At 43.3% G+C, this 18,419-nt stretch overlaps 1 protein-coding gene across 1 annotated transcript in view; it reads right to left on the bottom strand.

Moving 5' to 3' along the window:
* reck (reversion-inducing-cysteine-rich protein with kazal motifs) overlaps positions 1–17,743 on the bottom strand; it is a 53,574-nt gene extending 35,831 nt beyond the window's left edge. Inside the window, 3 exon segments of the mRNA XM_023972493.2 lie at positions 39–113; positions 4,220–4,278; positions 17,531–17,743. Coding sequence (XP_023828261.2) covers positions 39–113; positions 4,220–4,278; positions 17,531–17,600 — 204 coding nt within the window. The 5' untranslated portion in view covers positions 17,601–17,743.
* Positions 17,744–18,419: the final 676 nt, after the last annotated feature.

Here is an 18,419-nt window from a genome sequence, read left to right as displayed (position 1 = left end):
GACCGAAGACTATTTGTAGACCAGAAATCGGCACTTACCATAGACTCAGGGCAGTAGCTTGGTAATCGCTGTAGTAGGTGCTTCAAACGAGATTCGCTTTTTATGGTGGCGAGCTGGAAACAGAAACCAGTGTGTTATAATGAATTCAAAACATGTTTTCACCAAGAACAATGTCCATACGTTTGCAATATAGATAGCTAAATAGTTGGGAAGAGATTTTCAATGATTTACGATTCCATGGCACATTTATGAACTGATACACAAAACAACGCTGGATTCATAACGTAGAGTTTTTCAATTTAAATTATACAAAATTCTTGCAACCAATAAAATGTTATATATACAGTATGGGGGATAGCTCTGCAGATTTTGCTACGAAGAGACAAAATCATTAGATCATTTGTTTTGGTACTGTCCATGTGTAGCTTGTTTTTGGACGCAGGTTCAGGAATGGATGAAGAATTGCAACATTTACCTGGAGCTAACCCTGCAGATAGCACTGCTGGGTAATTAAAAAATGAATTGTCAATCGATCAATAATATAATAATAGTCTTAGCAAAAATATTTATCTTTAATTGACAATGTGTAGAATCTATGAGAATAGAAAGGTTCAGAACTTTTGTGAAACATCACAGCACAGTTGAAAAATAGATGGCAAATAGAAATCAAAACTGGATGGTCTTCAGAGATTGATGGGAGGGGTTGAGGGTAGCTGAAGGATGGGACTAAAAACAAACAAAAGATAATTCATGTAAAATATACCATGTCCGTAAAATGTATATACAGTAGTATGTATAAGCTGGAAGTAGACGCCTAAGTGTTGTTGTCCATTAGTTTACTACAATTAGGGGAGGGGTGGTACGTTAGGGGAAAATAATAAAGGAAAATATATATACATACATATATTTACAAAAAATATATGGGCAATTGGAAATGATGCAGACAATTACATTTATGGAAGCTACAATCTATCTGCAATATTAAAAATCTGATCTACCCCCCCCCCTAAAAAAAGTTTAAAAAAAAATACATTTCATCTGAAAACTATAATCTATGTAAACAGGTTTTGAATAATGAAATGCTCATGTAACAACAGTATCGTAACAACAACAGCCATTTGGTATGCTTACACTTACCACTCAATTAACAAGACTAACGTTTGCCTGAGAAAAGTAGACATCATCCCCAAATGACAGAAGAGTTCATCTTAACTCTATTCACACTCAGGCGTGGCTCTCTAGGTCGCGTGACCCTGCGACATAAAACAAACATGGCAGGGCCAATGACAGCAGCCAACTGTGGCGTTATCAACGCAGGGTGAGGAGCTGTTGGTTGACTCTCACACGGTCTGGGAGAATCCTGCGCCTGCCAACACTCTCTGGCTTAGTGCACAGTCATGAAATTAGCTTTGGAAGATTCATAGCCACTTAGTCAGAGCAATCTAAAAGACTAAACACATGATGGGAGTTGATGTTGTTTTTGGTTGGTCTCCTTCACTCCTTCGTTGTTTTACTTCACACAAAAAAAAACGCCGTTGGATTCAGCGTGAGAAGTTATTGTGTAATATCTGAAAAATATGTTGTAAAGAGTGCAGTAGTAGTAGAGTATTTCTACACTAAAGCGGAGTTCAGCCCCCAACTGTTGAACTGCATCTTCCTTTTTGACTCGTCTGTGATACTGACATCTACACCACCGTGTGTCTGCTATTGTTTCATTCTAACCAGGGTGATAAAGTTGGCTTGTTCTGCTTTCTGTTCATGCATTCTCACCATTTATCCTCATTACTCGACATTCTATCCAGAACATCAAGTGCACATGAAATAAATCACCCGAAACTAATAACACATTCTTTATTTGTGAGGTGAAATAAATCGAGGTATACGCTGGGGACTGACGGACGGTAATCTTCTTACAGCTGGAACATTCCCAAGATCTGTACCTTCGAAAGCAGCTGCCGAGCGGTGAGTTCTTGGCCGTTAATAAAATACATCTGCAGAACACTACAAAGGCGTGGTTAACTTGGGCCATGGAAACGTACAACGTACAGGGTTCCAAACAAGTTATTCGTCTGTCCCCATAGGAGAAGCCTTTTTGGTTCAATGTAGAACCCTTTTTGGTTCCAGGTAGAACTCTTTTGGGTTCCATTTAGGACCCTCTGTGGACAGGGTTCTAAATGGAACTCAAAGGGGTTCTACGTGGAACCAAAAAGGGTTATTCAAGGGGTTCTCCTATGGAGACAGGCAAAGAACCCTTTTAGGTTCTACGTAGATAGCACCTTTTTACACGGACCAAAAATATAAACGCAACATGTAAAGTGTTGTTGCCATGTTTCATGAGCTGAAATAAAATAACCCGTATTTCGCTCAAATTTTGTGCACAAATTTGTTTACATCTCTGTTAGTGAGCATTTTTCCATTGCCAAGATAATCCATCCACCTGACAGGTGTAGCATATCAAGAAGCTGATTAAACAGCATGATCATTACACAGGTGCACCTTGTGCTGGGGATAATAAAATGCCACACTAAATTGTGCAGTTTTGTCACACAACACAATGCCACAGATGTCTCATGTTTTGAGGAAGCATACAATTGGCATGGTGACTGCAGGAATGTCCACCAGAGCTGTTGCCAGAAAATATAATGTTAATTTCTCTACCATAAGCCGCCTCCAACATCGTTTTAGAGAATTTGGCAGTGTCCAACCGGCCTCACAACCGCAGACCAAGTGGCGTCGTGTAAGTGAGTGGTTTGCTGATGTCAACATTGTGACTGGAGCACAGGAGGCTGCTGAGGGGAGACTGGCTCATAATAATGGCTGAAACGGCGCAAATGGAATGGCATCAAACACATGGAAAAATACATATCTCTATTCCCAGTCATGTGAAATCCATAGATTAGAGCCTAATGAATTTATTTCAATTGACTGATTTCCTTATATGAACTGTAACCCAGTAAAACCTTTCAAATTGTTGCATTTATATTTATATTATATTTTTGTTCAGTATATAAAACTTCTCTCTCTTTCTCTCTCCAACTTTGAAAGATAAATAAATGTGGGGTGCCAGATTGAAACATCCAAAGAGGAATGACCTTGTCCTTTCAGAGACTGAAGGCCTCCCCTCATCAAAGAGGTAGTCATCTCTTAAGAAGAAATGGAACACTGTTTACACGGAGCCCTGTGGCACACCCCTGAAAAAAACACTTTCTCTGCAGAAACACAGCAGCTTGCAAGGACGCGAACAAGACGGACATTATATCTCTGCCCTCTCCCCTTCTTTCTCTCTCTGTCTGTCACTCTCTTACTTTCTCTCCCCTCTCTATAATTTGGATCTCCCCCCTCAGTGGCAGGTGCAGTGCTGGGGACAGGGCGACCTTGCTGAGCGTGGTTCAACACTACAGCATCAATGAGTCTCTCTCTCTCTTTATATCTCTCTCTCTCTGTAAAGGGGAGGGGGAGAGTGGTGCTGGTGGTACGCCACCAGTAATAGCCTACTGAAATGGGCTAGGGGTCTGCCCTTTTTGGTCCCATAAAAAATAAAAAGCCTTTCAGATGTCTCTTTCATGTCTTAGTGAGACACAGAAGGCAAGGATCCATGAAATTGTGCACTGCTTTGGCAGATTCCTTCACTACAGTAAATAAGAATAAGATGCAGAGATACAGATGTAGGATCTTAATTTGAGCCAGTTTGCTACAGCAGGAAAATAATCCTGAAGCAACAGGAAATGTGAATTATTATGTGGATTATAATTCATGGACATTTTGGTAGGGATTGATACCTTTTTTGTTAGGGCAAATCAAGTCTAACATTTCAAAGAGGAAATGCAAACTTGTAGTGTATTTGAGTTCTTCAAAGTTTTCGAAAGTTTGCATTTCCTGCTGTGCAGGAACATTCTCAGAAACAATAGAGTGATCAAATTAAGATCTTACATCTGAAGAGCGCGAGAGAGAGCTAGAGAGGGCATAAGAGGAACAAAAGAAGATAGACCCCTCACCTGCTCCTAACTCAAATGGGAGACAGGCAGAATTGTTATTCTAGCGCTCATCGCTACACTTCAAAGGACAGAGAAAAAAAGACATTTCAGTGCTCTTCATCAAATAGTCATTATTTATGAGCTACAAATAATACGGAGACCATTGTGCTGGGGCTAAAGTTCTCTCACTCTTGTGCTCTACTTTAAACTGTGTGTGTGTGTGTTCAGTCTGTGGCCTCCCTTACCTGATCGCATGCTTCCCTACATGGTGTGAGTTCCGCAGCATGGTGGCAGCAGGACGAATCTGTGGAGGAGAAACAGACAGACACGGAGGAGTTAGTCTTTGCAGAGAAAGTCTTTACTTTGATACAGTAGCACTCACTCACTCCCCAGCTTGTTTTGTCTTAAGCCCTGGCAAACCCGGGGAGACTTTCCAGGCGGGCGACACCTTGAAATCCATCCATAAATATAACGGATTCACAGTGGCTTAAAAACACAGTTCTGCTTTGGGGCTGGAGCGATAGATTGATAATGGTATTACAGCTGAGCTTATGTATTTGTCTCAATACACCTATTTCATCCTTTGTGCGTCTGGTCAACAATGTCTGCAGACTAAACAGATCTGGAGTAAGCTCTTATTATCTACACTTTCAGAGCAACAAGAGTGTCTTCTTGAGAAAGCTTTGGTCTCTGCTTAACCAAGACCTTCTGCCCCAATGTAACCAACGCAAACACATCAATGGCCTAACAATGAAGCATGATACAATGAATTTTACCGCATCATTTTTGTCAGGACATCTTAAGATGCTCAAGACTGGAAACATACACAATATTCAGTTCCATACAAAAGAAACGAAGTTTATATGATAGGTCAATGAACGCTTTCTTCTGGTAAATGGAATAAAACTGTCAGAAGAGACGTTTGTGGTCTTAAATGAAAGTGAATAACCTCAATTCCATGACCTGAGGACATATAGCAGACAGAACATCGGGCTTAATGGAACCCAGAGAGAAAGAGAAGAGGGGATGGAGAGAGAGAGAGAGAGAGAGAGGTGGAGAGAGAGAGAGAGAGAGAGAGAGAGAGAGAGAGAGAGAGAGAGAGAGAAGACTCGCACACATGCTCAAGCCAGACTTCTAGCCTTCCGAATAATAATCACAAGGGGGAAAAAAGGGTCTTACAGAAACATATTATAATCTGTTTATGCTCCTTGAGGAAATGTCATAATTATCAGAATTCTCTCTCTCCAGCTTTTTTTCTTTCATCTCGGCCCAGACATGGTCTTCCTCTCCTCCTCTTCCATTTATGTCTGATCCAGGCTCAATCCTTTCATCAACTTGATTCTGTTTTCTTTTTCTTACTCTTGTCTTCTTAATGTCGATCTCGTATCGGCAACACGCTAAAGCAGGAACAACAAACGCAGCGGTGGAGATGAAAGTGTTTTAGGGTCTAAGTGCTGCATCGTTGACCGTCTGTGATGTATCCGAGTGGGTCTGGTCTGGGTAGGGTCATGGTCTGGGTTCGGTCTGATGGAAACCAGAACCATCCTAGTTGTCTTTGTAATGAGACACAGATCCCCCTGGCTTGACCCCCAGTAGTAGCCTTTAAAGTATGTGTGTGTGTGTGTGTGTGTGTGTGTGTGTGTGTGTGCCACTATCCAATTAGCTTCGAGTGTGTGTGAAAGAGAGGAGTTTACGTGTGTGTGTGTCTATGTGCATCAGTGTGACACCCCTTAGCGTTCTCTTCTGCGCACCGCTACAAATTTCACCTGTCACATTGTTGTTGTTCTGAGGTGAGAGAGCCTTCCTGTCTGACAAGCCACGCTAAAACAAAACTGTTGTCATATTGCTACGATGGTTTCCATTGGCTTCTAATGACACCACATTCATTAGGAGGCTATAAAGGCTGGGAGTAACAGAGAGAGGCAGGCAGCTTGACTAACACACCAAAGAGGAAGACATGGTCATACGAGGGGAGCTTGGCTAACAGCTTAGCGGCAAAACAACACCAGTGACACCACAAACAAACTTGCCCCGTCCTGAATCATGTTGGTTAAACTATGTAGCAGGAACTGACTCACCTTTTCTCTTAACAGAAAAGACAAGTGAACATGTCATATGACCTATATATAGAACTGCAGAGCGTGAGTGAGTGCAAGTAAATGGATGTGCGATGCAGTTGTCTTGGACAGAGATGGTTCTGTCATTAGAGGTAGGCGGGGACTTGGAAAGGGTTCTCGGTCTTCTCTCCAGCCACTCACAACCATAAGGCCCCTTTTAGTGAGTCCAGAGAGCTAGCGTCTCTGGGTGCTGACTCACCTCTCTTTCTCTGACTCTTTATCTCCCTCTCTCTCAACCTCTCTCCATCTCTCTCTCCTGTTCTTGAAACCCAGTAACATATTGCTAGCACTTTGAGCTAGCCCTGCTACTGTGTCCCTGTTTTCAGAGGAATAGTAATAATGCCACCCACAAGCCACATGAAAGGAATTCCCCTCTTCAAGCCCCCCCCCCCCCCCCCACAAACCTCTCTCTCTCAGTACACACTCCCACCCCAACCCTTTTAATGCCCCCCTCCCACGCTAACTCAACCCACCAGCCGCCCCACAGACCAGCCCCTCTGGACTCCTCACGCCCTGCTCCCCAAACTACTTCACACAGCAAAGTTGTTTGCAATGAAGGGAAGGAACATGTTGGCCCGGCTCTCATCTCTTGCGTGAGTTACGTGAAGAGGCAGCATTTGATGTTCGGATATTTGAAGAGAGAGAGTCAGAGACAGCGACAGAGCGAGAGACAGAGAGAAAAATTGAACTCTGGCAGAAATGAAGGCAAAAAACTTAAAAGGGTCGGCACTTGACAGCCCCAGCAAAACTGATCAAACGGGAATGAGAACCAGACAGAGGGAAGGAGGGAAGGAGGGAGTAGGAACAGTTTACAATATGGGGCCGTGGAACCCCGTGGCCCCGTGGCTTCCACCCAGAGGGAGGCCCCACAACAGCCTCTGGATTCCATTCATGCCCTGACCGACGCAGTGTCGTGGTGAGGAAGAGCAGGCCTCGGCATCCTGGCTCTGTGTGTCTGTGACTCTACTGGACTGGGGAAGACAGAGAGGAGAGAGAAGGAGAGACAGTGGAGGAGTACAGTATCACCACGGTAGTGACTGTTCTGTTACTCTCTTCCTGCCTCAACTGACACATAGCCAGAGACATGCCACTACACCATAGACAAGAGGATATGGGGGTGGGGGTGTCATTAATACACTCTTACCCGAATACGGGTTGAAAATTGCAGATTTGGGCACTGATAAGCGCCTAAATTGGAACGCAGAGGCTGTACAGTAACATCCCATACATGACGTTAGAGCTCAGACTCACTCCGTCACAGCTCTGTATGGATTTTGACTGACAGATATTCTGAACTTGAGAACCGCATGCGACAAGAACTTGCCCACATCCCTCTCGCTAATCGGGCCACTTTTGCTAATGTTTTGTTGCCTGAGTAAGGGAAATGTTGGAGGACTCAATGTATTTTGAAAGATGAGACGTTCGTTGAGGATTATAATAAATACTGCTTTAATGTCATACAAGCAAGCCAAACACCCATAGCATAAAACTCATGTCATATACAGTGTCAACATTTATGATCACAGTGTTTGATGTACAGTTACAAGATTACATGGAGTCATACCCTGGGTTGTTCTGAACAGAATGAGACGATGTTTGTCTATTGTGAAGAAGTTTCACTGCGGAACACGCACCTGGATGCACTCATGACTCCTTTCTATACGCACCAAAATGACCATCTGTTTCTCTGAATTGCCCTGTGAAAGCCTAACATCGTATTTTATAACTTAGCTAGTCATGTTGGTAATAGAACAACCTTTGAAATGAGTGCACTGAAATAACTTAAGAACTGTGCACTTTGGAGATGTGTGTGACCACTTGGAGACTCCAGTTAGTCCTCTCACTCAAACCCTTGTCATTTTATTTGCCTTATGTTGAACCTACCCCACATTTCCCAGGAATACTGTTATCATGTTACTGAATGTATCCAGAGTATTTTGAGATTTTGTTCTCAACAAATTCAGCGAAAAGTACAGTGAATGTAAAATGCACATAAAATCAACAGTGTAATGTTTGGTTTCAGTCTTGTGTCAGGTGAACTGTTGTGTCCTCAGCTTCGGTCGAATCATTTCCCCATAATCTCCAAACTGTTCCCTTTCAATTTCTCCCATGGTTATGCATTTAATGTGTCTTCTGTAAGAAACATTTCAATTTAGCCCTATACATATAGGCCAATTCCTAGAAGAGTAAAGGGTTAACATGGCAAACCTTTCTGGACAGGGGAGAGTGGAGAAGAAAGAAGGGAGGAGATTCCAGCTAGCTCTTTAGGAGGAGAGAGGAGGGAGGCAGGTTGGGCTGGGCGTGTGTGGAACACGTCAGCCTCAGTCATCCTTCATTAAAGTGAGTTAGCGTTAGCCAGCAACTGCTAGCAGCCTAGGAGCACTCACCAGGGGGAGAGAGCCGAGCATTAGCCGACCCAACCCAAGTAGCCCTGCAGCAGCCTGCATTGTGGTGACCGCAAGTCCGCGCTCCCCTCTCTTAACGAGCTGCCATTTTAATGACACAATTGGCGCGGCCAGTGGACCATTCAGCCTCCAGCCCTCCTCCTCACCCGTCTGTGTCCGTACGGCTGTTCGCCTGCCCCTCTATGTGCTCCTCGCCCCGAAGAGAGGCCAAACAAATTACCCGTTGCCAAGGGCAGACAGTTGATAAAAGCCATGGCAACAGCACTAGTTGTGCACTGTTCGTGAATTGTTGTGTTTTATCTTTTTTTGTTGTTGACATTGTTATCTTTATGTTTCTATTGAGATGAATAGGCCAGCAGTGGACGGTGGCATGGTGCGATGAGGTTGTACAATATATGGAGGTCGGAGGAGGAGGAGGAGGAATGAATTGGCCAGTGAGGCACGTCGAGCCCCGCTGCGAGCCCTTTAATAGACAATGACAGGCTCTGGCTGTGCGGAGTGGGGAGAGCTCATCAGCAATACACAGAGCTGGGAGTCAGAGGCCCCAGGAGCTGCTAATGAGCATAGTAGGCCTAGAGACAGACTGACAGACAGACAGACAGACACCACGAGGACACACGGTATATAAGGTACAGTAACAGGACAGAACAAGACAGGACCGAACAGGACAGTAAAGCAGAGCATAGTAGAGTAGAGTAGAGCATGGTGTCCCAACACTTTCCAGTCCCTGTATTGGTGTCAGAGTGTTTCGTCAGCCAGAACAGCCTGTTGGGTAAGTATGCAGTCAGCTCTGAGAGAATGGACTGCACTGTATGGGGGAGAGGAGAGCACAGTGTGAGGGAAAGTCACAACACACACAACTATCTTCAACTCCAGGAGATAACGGATGAGTCGGTATGGGGCCTGGTGTGGTGGGTAATCCATCCATACTGTCAGGGGGACAGAGGGAACACACATGGTCCCTCACCGAGGGGTTACACAAACACAATGGAGGTGGTGACTGTTGAAAGGGCTTTTAAGGGGTGGTCATCTGGGGTGGATGGGTGACAGACACATCACTCTATGTTGTGGCTGGTTTAGTGGGGCTAGGGGGTCGTGTTTGCTGTGAAGGCCTGAGGAATGAGTGAACCATTCCACCGGCACTCAAGAGAAAACATACTTTCTGGCCATGCAGGCAGTGTGTGTGTGTGTGTGTGTGTGTGTGTGTGTGTGTGTGTGTGTGTGCGGTGTGTGTGTGTGTGTGTGTGTGTGTGTGTGTGTGTGTGTTGTGTGTGTGTGTGTGAGAGAGAGAGAGAGAGAGAGAGAGAGAGAGAGCGAGGAGAGAGAAGAGAGAGAGAGAGAGAGAGAGAGAGAGAGAGAGAGAGAGAGAGAGAGAGATACAGTGAGAGAGAGATACAGTGAGAGAGTGAGAGAAGTGTGTGCAGTCTCTCCTACAACCCCATCTGTCAGTGTGTGCACGCACATTCATGAGGGACACACTGCGCACCTCAAAAGCACCCTCTTCTTCTCCCAGTGTGATGCCCCTTACTTCTCCTCACAACTCGGGAGCGGGAATCAATCACGTCAGACGCGCCGCTTTCATCGGCGGGACGGAGACATCTGCCAAGACGTACCCATCCCATTTCCTGCCCCGCTACGCATATACAAAGGGACATGTACCGTATGACTGGCCTGAAAGATCACAGGACTTAGCACTCATAGCAGATGCAGTCTGACTTTCCAACTATACAATGCACAGACTGGCGGCTAATAACAAAGGCATGGTAGGAAGGGAAGAGAAGAGAGGACGGAGGAGAGGGTAAGGAGGGAAACCGCCACTACAATAGCTCAGTATCAGCTCTGAGAAAGCTACAAACCGCTGAGTCATTTTTAACCCTATTGCACCATATTTGTCTGAAATGTAAAATATGTCAACTAAAACGCTGACAGACACGCAATGTGGGACGGCCATCTTTAAGTCATTATGACTGGCTATAGCTACATTAACTAACCACGCCCAGGGCTGTAGCTAGAGTTCAGCAAACTGTCTTCCATAACTCCATGACAATAACAATCTAATTGCCATTCTTGTCTTAAGGTGTCAACATCTGCAACAGTGTTTGCCAAACTCTGTGCTACATGTCTGTGGCTCGGGTGCTCACCCAAGCCTCTGTAGTAACTGCGTGGGTGAGTTCAGTAGCTATCTGGCCCTGTGTGGTTGGAGTAAATCCCTCTGTCCACACCACAGATCGGTTTGATCCTGCAGTCTTGGCACCAGCAGCAGACAGAGACAGGCCAGTGTTGTGTTGTGTCTGTCTTTACCTAGTGGGCTGGCCGAGGCCTTGGTTGGTTCAGCTGCTTCATTCAGCTGTTTTCTCTGCTTAGCTTACTGGATATCTGGGCCCGTATTCACAAAGTGTTTCTGAGTAGTAGTGCTGATCTAGGTCAGTTTTGCCTTTTAGATACCGATGAATGAGGCATCGGGGACCTGATCCTAGATCAGCACTCCAACTCTGAGACGCTGCGAATACAGGCTCTGAGATTTGACAAAGCAGCTTCAGGCTTTAACAGTTATACATTTGACATTTTAGTCATTTAGAAGACACTCTGCCACTTACAGGAGCAATTAGGGTTAAGTGCCTTGCTCAATGGCACATCGGCAGATTTTTCACGTAGTCGGCTCGGGGATCCAAACCGGCGACCTTTCAGTTACTGGAACAATGCTCTTAACCGCTAGGCTACCTGCCGTTAGAGTGTGTGTTTATGCGGGCCGGCCCGGGACGGCTGTATTTTCTGCTCACTGCCGTCCTACGGTCCGACGAAAGCCATTTCCCGTATTTCGCCACAAAACACAAGGCAGACTTTAAAGGAGAGAGTAGGGATAAAATGGAGGGGTATTTATGCTATAACAAACAAAGCTGGAAATAGCAGCAGCGCTAGCCCTGGCTAAAGCGTATAGCCGCTGATGAAGTGTGGAATATCAATGTGCGTGCCCTCCCCCCAAAAAAGCGGTTCCTGCCAGTCCGCTTCCTGTGCGGATGCTCTTGTGGAGGTTGCTTTGTCTTTCGCTCTGTGTGATTTCTCTCTAAACAACTTAAACAATATCAAACCTCTCAATTTCAGAGCCGAAAATGTCAATAATATAGCAGACAAAAATGAACTTTCTAATCTCATATTCTCTCCTATTGTGTATCAGAACTCAGCCTAGGATGTCCTCGTCTCACCATCGGGGCTATAAACACACACAAACACAATGGTGAATAGTCATGGATTCTTGTCTGATGTTTGGGCTGCTCCCGCATTCCTCCCTGGCAGCCTGAACCCTCTAGGGGAGAGTTTAATGCCTCTGGGTCAAAGGTGACTTCCTGTGCATTAATACATTGCGATCTGACATAAGCAGGGAGGCATTAAGGGATCAGTGTGTTGTGAAGAAATGTGGGAGAGACTAGAGGCACAGACGTTTCCTCGCACCAAAACTCTTTCTGTGTCCTGATTCACTAAAAAGATGTGTAGGCCTTTGTACTACAGATGCAGTCAAACATAATGGCACCCATGTACGAGTCACTATTTATTCAAAAATAAGTTGAAATTGAAAAAACCTTTGGTGTTAACACGTGTATTTGTTTGATTTGAGGCACAGGACCCAAAAAATCTAAACTGAAATTTACATTTTTCACTTCAAAGTCAAAACATGGCCTGGACTAAATTATTCAAAATTCTAATGAATTAAGTTGGAGGCAAGTGATTCTATGCAAGTGTAATTTATCCTACTTGTGGTAAGTTGCAGGTGCCACCAGGGTAAAAATAGCCATTAACCCGTTTTGAAAAAATAAAACACGTTCTGCTCCATTGCACTCCATTGTAAAGTGCAAGGCAGGCAATATATGGGACCACATCTGTATATGAAATACTAGGAAGGTGTTCCTAATGTTTGATATGCTCAGTATATGCATGCACTATATGAAAATATATGTATGCACTATATGAAAATATATGTATGCACTATATGAAAATATATGTCTGCACTACATGAAACAATATGTCTGCACATATGAAAATATAATCTAGGGATTTCACATGACTGGGAATGCAGATATGCATCTCTTGGCCTCACAATGGGCCTCAGGATCTCGCCACAGTATCTATGTGCACACAAATTGCCATCGATAAAATGCAATAGTGTTCGTTGTCCGTATCTTATGCCTGCTAATACCATAACCCCACCGTCACCATGGGGCACTCTGTTCACAACGTTGACATCAGCAAACCGCTCGCCCACACGACGCCATACACGTGGTCTGCGGTTGTGAGGCCGGTTGGACGTACTGCCAAATACTCTAAAATGACATTGGAGGCGGCTTATAGTAGAGAAATTAACATTCAATTCTCTGGCAACAGCTCTGGTGGACATTCTTGCAGTTAGCATGCCGATTGCGCGCTCCCTCAAAACTTGAGATGTCTGTGGCATTGTGTTGTGTGACAAAATTTCTAATTTTGGAGTGGCCATTTATTGTCCCCAACACAAGGCGTACCGGTGTAATGATCATGCTGTTTCATCAGCTTCTTGATTTGTCACACCTGTCAGGTGGATGGATTATCTTGGCAAAGGAGAAATGCTCACTAACAGGGATGTAAATTAATTTGTGCACAAAATGTGTGATAAGTAAGGTTTTTGTGCGTAAGGAAAATGGCTAGGATCTTTCATTTCAGCTCATGAAACATGGGACCAACACTTTACATGTTGCGTTTATATTTCTGTTCAGTGTATGTAGTGTATAATAGACTATATGACCAGGAGCAGCAAATTCCTGAGTAATTATTCAAATCAACAAGTGAATGAATAGAGAATATTAATTTTGTCATTATAACCCCTCATCCATGGAAACCAAACTCTCTTTAATCAATGGTTGATAGATAACTTGTATTTATTCAACTGACTAATGCTCAAATTAGTTTCTTTGATTCCCTCATTGAAGTGTCTTTACCAGAGTAACTAGACAGGCAAATCGACAAACAACTATCAAATAAAGACATGAAAGTGTGTTTTTAACACATGCTGGGCTGGCAAATTATTTGACAAAAATCTGTGTCCCTCCATCACGCAAGATCCATAAGAAACCAGCTAAAGAAGAGAATGTACTCGGTGTGTGAAAACATCAAAGGCCATAAATTGTGTCTTGCATCTATAAAAATCTGCTCCATTGAAGAATCTTCAAAAATAAACTTCACACAATATTCTAAAGAGATAAATGATGATGGATGAAGTGCTAGATATCTAAAACAAAGTTCTTGCCATCACTAATATCTTCCTCCAGCTGTTTAAAATGACATCTGTGAGGATTGAGGGACTCATAAAACAAACAGAGGGAATAGAGAGACAGGGTGATGGGTAGCCTCAGAACTAAAATTGGATGCGTGCTTGATCGACACCAGGGTCCAGTTTGAATTCATCAACCCCAGTACACTCCTATTTAGGAACCTCAAAGCAACACACAAGCAATAAAGCAATAATCAATTACACTGCTGCTGGCACATTACAATCTTCAAAAAGTAAACAATAGGCCTTTTCAGTATTTATGTCGAAACATGGCCATAGGATGGTGGTCCCTTAATGTTTAACCATGATTGATGACCAACTTTTTTGGGTCATCCACCCAGATTCTGGATTTCAACAAACACAATCAATGTGTTGAGCCACAAGGCCCACCACAACCCAAAATAATTCAGCCAAGATCCAACAGTAAGTGCTCCTGACCTATCGTTTGGGAACCACGTCTTATAAAACATTTCTGTGCATGCCCGACTCCACATTATCTACATATAGCACATAATCATACATAGTGTGTCTAAAGTTTGGAATATTTTACCATCACATGGAGGTGCTACAACCATGTGTCTGTGGTTGTGGTTACGTAAAGATAGCCAGTGTGACCAGCAGGCCCATGTGCGCTCCAGGTGTGCAGCTCACGTAGGGCGCTGCACATTCTTCCAACCCCTGGAGGAGCACCTGAACACCATCAGTCTGTGTGGAGCAACAGATGTTGAGGCCCTGATTGTACTCCAGCCTCCAGATGGAGGGAGTTGGTCCCGCCCCTCTTTTCATATTCAATTAGGAAAATCAAAAGGGACACAGAGCCGGCCTGTCCCACCACTGACTCCACACACACACTGGGGAACATGCATCTGAGGTGGAAGGATAGGGGGGTTGGACAGATAAGAGTATGAACAAACATAATGAACTGCATATGTCCAGGTAGAGGGAAAAGAGGTGGGGGAAGTGTGTGTGTGTGTGTGTGTGTGTGTGTGTGTGTGTGTGTGTGTGTGTGTGTGTGTGTGTGTGTTGGGGGGAAGGAGAGGTAGTGGGGATGGAATCAGCTTGAGTCTTTTTTTGGCGAGTGATCAAATGAGGAACCCGTCTTGTTCTATTACATAAGATCCAGTTCTGTTGCTGCCACCCTCGGAGCCTGCCTGACAGACAGTCTGCTCTGGACCCATTGAAATGAACAAAGGTCTCACCTCCCTCGGGAGAAATGCCACACTTTTAGGCAAAGAGCGTGAGAGGGTCTTTAAAATCCAATCTACTTGTAAAATAAAAAAGAATAGGTCTTTGTTGATGAGATGCAAAACCAGCCTTATTGCTATACAAATGGATATGGAGTTTAATAGCGTGTAACTTTCAAGTGAGGCCTGTACTGATCCTATGTCAGATATTGGTATTTGAAGTTGGCACAGAAATGGAACCATGACTATGTAGTGTTCCCCAGTCACATTCAGGTATAACTTGACAATCTTGACATTTATGGTGGCCCTTAATGTAACAACTTCAACGTTGTGTCAACATAAGTACGTACATATGTTTTACAGAGCCTAATCTAATAACCTGAAAACTGTTCAGTTATGTCTCAGATCTGAAACATAATATACATTGATATTAATGTAAACCAATGTTCTTGCAAACATGCTCTTTACTCTCCTAAATGAACAATTATTGGAGTCAGATCAAAATAAATACCATTATTTCATTTATTGCAATAACCACGTGCCAAGTTAATAGCATTGGTAGGCTACACAATCACATTTTTAAAACATTGCATAAAATTGCATTGAATTTGCTTAGAACAAAACAATAACTACATTTGTTGTCTGTAAAAGTATGGCACAACATGATGCAAAAAAACGATGCAGGCTTGAAATGACACACATTTCAGATGATGCAAAGACAGCCATCCATTCTATTCTGCCTCATGTTCCTAAATCAGCCTTACTTTGAGGAGATGTTCAATTGATTGCAGATGCCTCTCCTTAAAACAGGGATGACTAGCCTGAATAGCCCATACATGAAAATAAACTAAAAAGGAAAGGGAAAGGTAGTTTTAGCTAAGTGGGGCGAAAAACATTTAGGGAATTTTTCACACGAAATAACTGAGGGAGTGGGACAATGGGAAAACCGTTATCTTGCGGCAGTGGTCAGGATTGGGGCCATATTCGTTTCCCAGATGTTCCCAAGGCGCGAGGCCTGCGCTATCACTCCCATTGTAGAACTTTTCACAAAACGGCCCATGTGTAGGTTAATATATTCTCTTCAGTTCATAATGCCAGCTGGCTAATGTGGGTCCTAACTGCAGTTCTAAACGATGCCTCGTCTTTCATGTTCAATGCACAGTGTGACAGATTAGAGCGATATTTACGCGAACTAATCCACATCCTGAGCGCATGTGGACAAACAGCACTTTTCACAACATCAAAGTCCTCATATGGCAGATGCGAATTTATAGCTGCTGCTGCCACCCCAACCCCATCCGTAAAGATTAAGGAATTCCGTACCAATGAATGATGTGGCCAAATGACTATTGATAAGAAAGGTACGCCTACAATGTTGCATTTAGACATTGTTGTTATATTGAAACGGTGCGCCAACTGGTTAACAAATTGTAAGTGTGACAAATGGCAACAAACAATCACTTTTGCCAAATTCATTAGCATGAGAAAGCAAAGTCAAGGGCAGTTGTCTAACACCAATAAAAGTTTTGCCTAAATAGCCTAAACACTGTATTTGCTAATTGACCGGTGTGAAGGACTAGCAGCTTTTCTTTATCAAATGACTCGGTACTGGTACCCCGTGTTTATTGGCAATTTATTTATGGTTAGTCATTGTGTAGCCTATGCAGTTTTATTCCTCGTGTTATTATATTTCTATGTTTTTTTCTCTCTGCATTGTTGGACAGAGCCAGTAAGTAGCCTAAGCATTTCACTGATAGTCTACACCTGTTGTTTACGAAGCATGTGACATACACAATTTGATTTGATTTAGCCTACACTTCATTCATGTTGTGTCAAATGTTCAGCCATGTTATTACCTAATAAGTAAAACGTTGGGATTTTACATCAACAATATCTAGCTAGTGCCCTTAATAGGATCTACTATAGCCTAATCAACAGGCTATATTCTAAGACACCGAAGAGAAACAAATATAACACGTATTAAATGATGTAATGTCATGACCAGAATATAGTAGTCTACACAACAAGCTATGGCTGGTAACAGTTCCATCACCGGTAAAGGGACCCTCCCCATTTGCGTGATACAATGTGTCAGAAATGAGAGGTAGAAACCAGCGTGACACAATGTGAAGAAAAATTACGGATATCATGTTCACAATGGAAACCTATATGGGAGGTCATTACTGTATTCCCTCCAAAACACTAGAAAAATGTAACCTAAACGTCCCAATACAAAGTACCGTTAGAAAACACAAAGTATGGTCTGTTCTGTTCATAAAACAGTCTAGCCTACAACGGTTGCTGGCTACTCACAGGTCTCATACTGCAGGATGCGTACTGTAGAAGTGAATCAACAAGTTAAAACTCGGCGCAGTGAAAACTTGGGTCGCCTACAAGGATTTGTTCTCACTTGAGCGAACTTTATCATTGTATACCTTGCATGTTTTGAATCAAGTACAGACCCCAAGAGCACAAAAATGGACTTAGAGACACAGGCATATCAATTACTGTATGTAATGTTTAGCGAAATAAGAAAAGCGAAACGGAGACTTACCCTGAGTAAGAACCAAATCGTAGAAGTTGAAGGCGAGAAGAAAAGTCACTATTTCAAAACACACATACATCTTATTGAAATCCTAAAGTGCATTGTGAACGAAAAGACAAATAAAACAGTGCCGCTTTGACAAGCTCCATGAGACCCTCTGTGTCGGCTACATTAGCGTATGCGGCTTTCTCTCGTGATCCGCTCATATACAGGCCGAACAGTGGAGGGGATGGAGAACTGGTGGTCACACACAGCGCATACTGAGCATGCGCATACGGGAAAAATCCCACCGGTCAGAAGAGGGCTGGGTTAACTGTGACATACATATGAGAACAGTATAATAACACCGTTATTAATGCATGGGTGTGGTGTTATTGCCTAAAAGTATTTCATTTGAATTCCAGAGATGTCAGCCAATTAGGCTTCTAGAATCATGGTGTCGTCTAGAAATATTTCGAAATCTTTTTGTCATAAAATGTTAACTTTTCTTGCATTCTTGCACAGACAAAACATTACAATGTCTTTGTTCAAACTGAGTCATCAACACATTTATTCATATAAAAGATGGAAATATAAATCATCGTTCTCCAGCAAAGCAACTGTCCATTCTGCAATATCCCAGACTATAAAACGGGAAATACAGTGAGCGAAAAAGATCAAATTAACTATATGGGCTAATGTATGTTTGACCATCGAAGTCAACGATGACAGCCTACACCTGCTGTTCCAAATGATACAGCCTAAATGTCCTGAGGAAGCAAACATGTCATCTGTTATGACATCTGGTTAGCGGAGATATAATAAGATATAATGCTTCTAATGAAAAACAACAACACTGCATTTAGCATGGTCGCCCAGACGCTCTGCGCTCACAAAGGGGCCAATGTTGAGTTGATGA

Source organism: Salvelinus sp. IW2-2015, linkage group LG27 (genome assembly GCF_002910315.2).
Source record: "Salvelinus sp. IW2-2015 linkage group LG27, ASM291031v2, whole genome shotgun sequence".
Lineage (NCBI taxonomy): Eukaryota > Metazoa > Chordata > Actinopteri > Salmoniformes > Salmonidae > Salvelinus > Salvelinus sp. IW2-2015.
The sequence above is the reverse complement of the archived record's forward strand: the minus strand, read 5'-3'. Positions and strand labels throughout refer to the sequence as shown.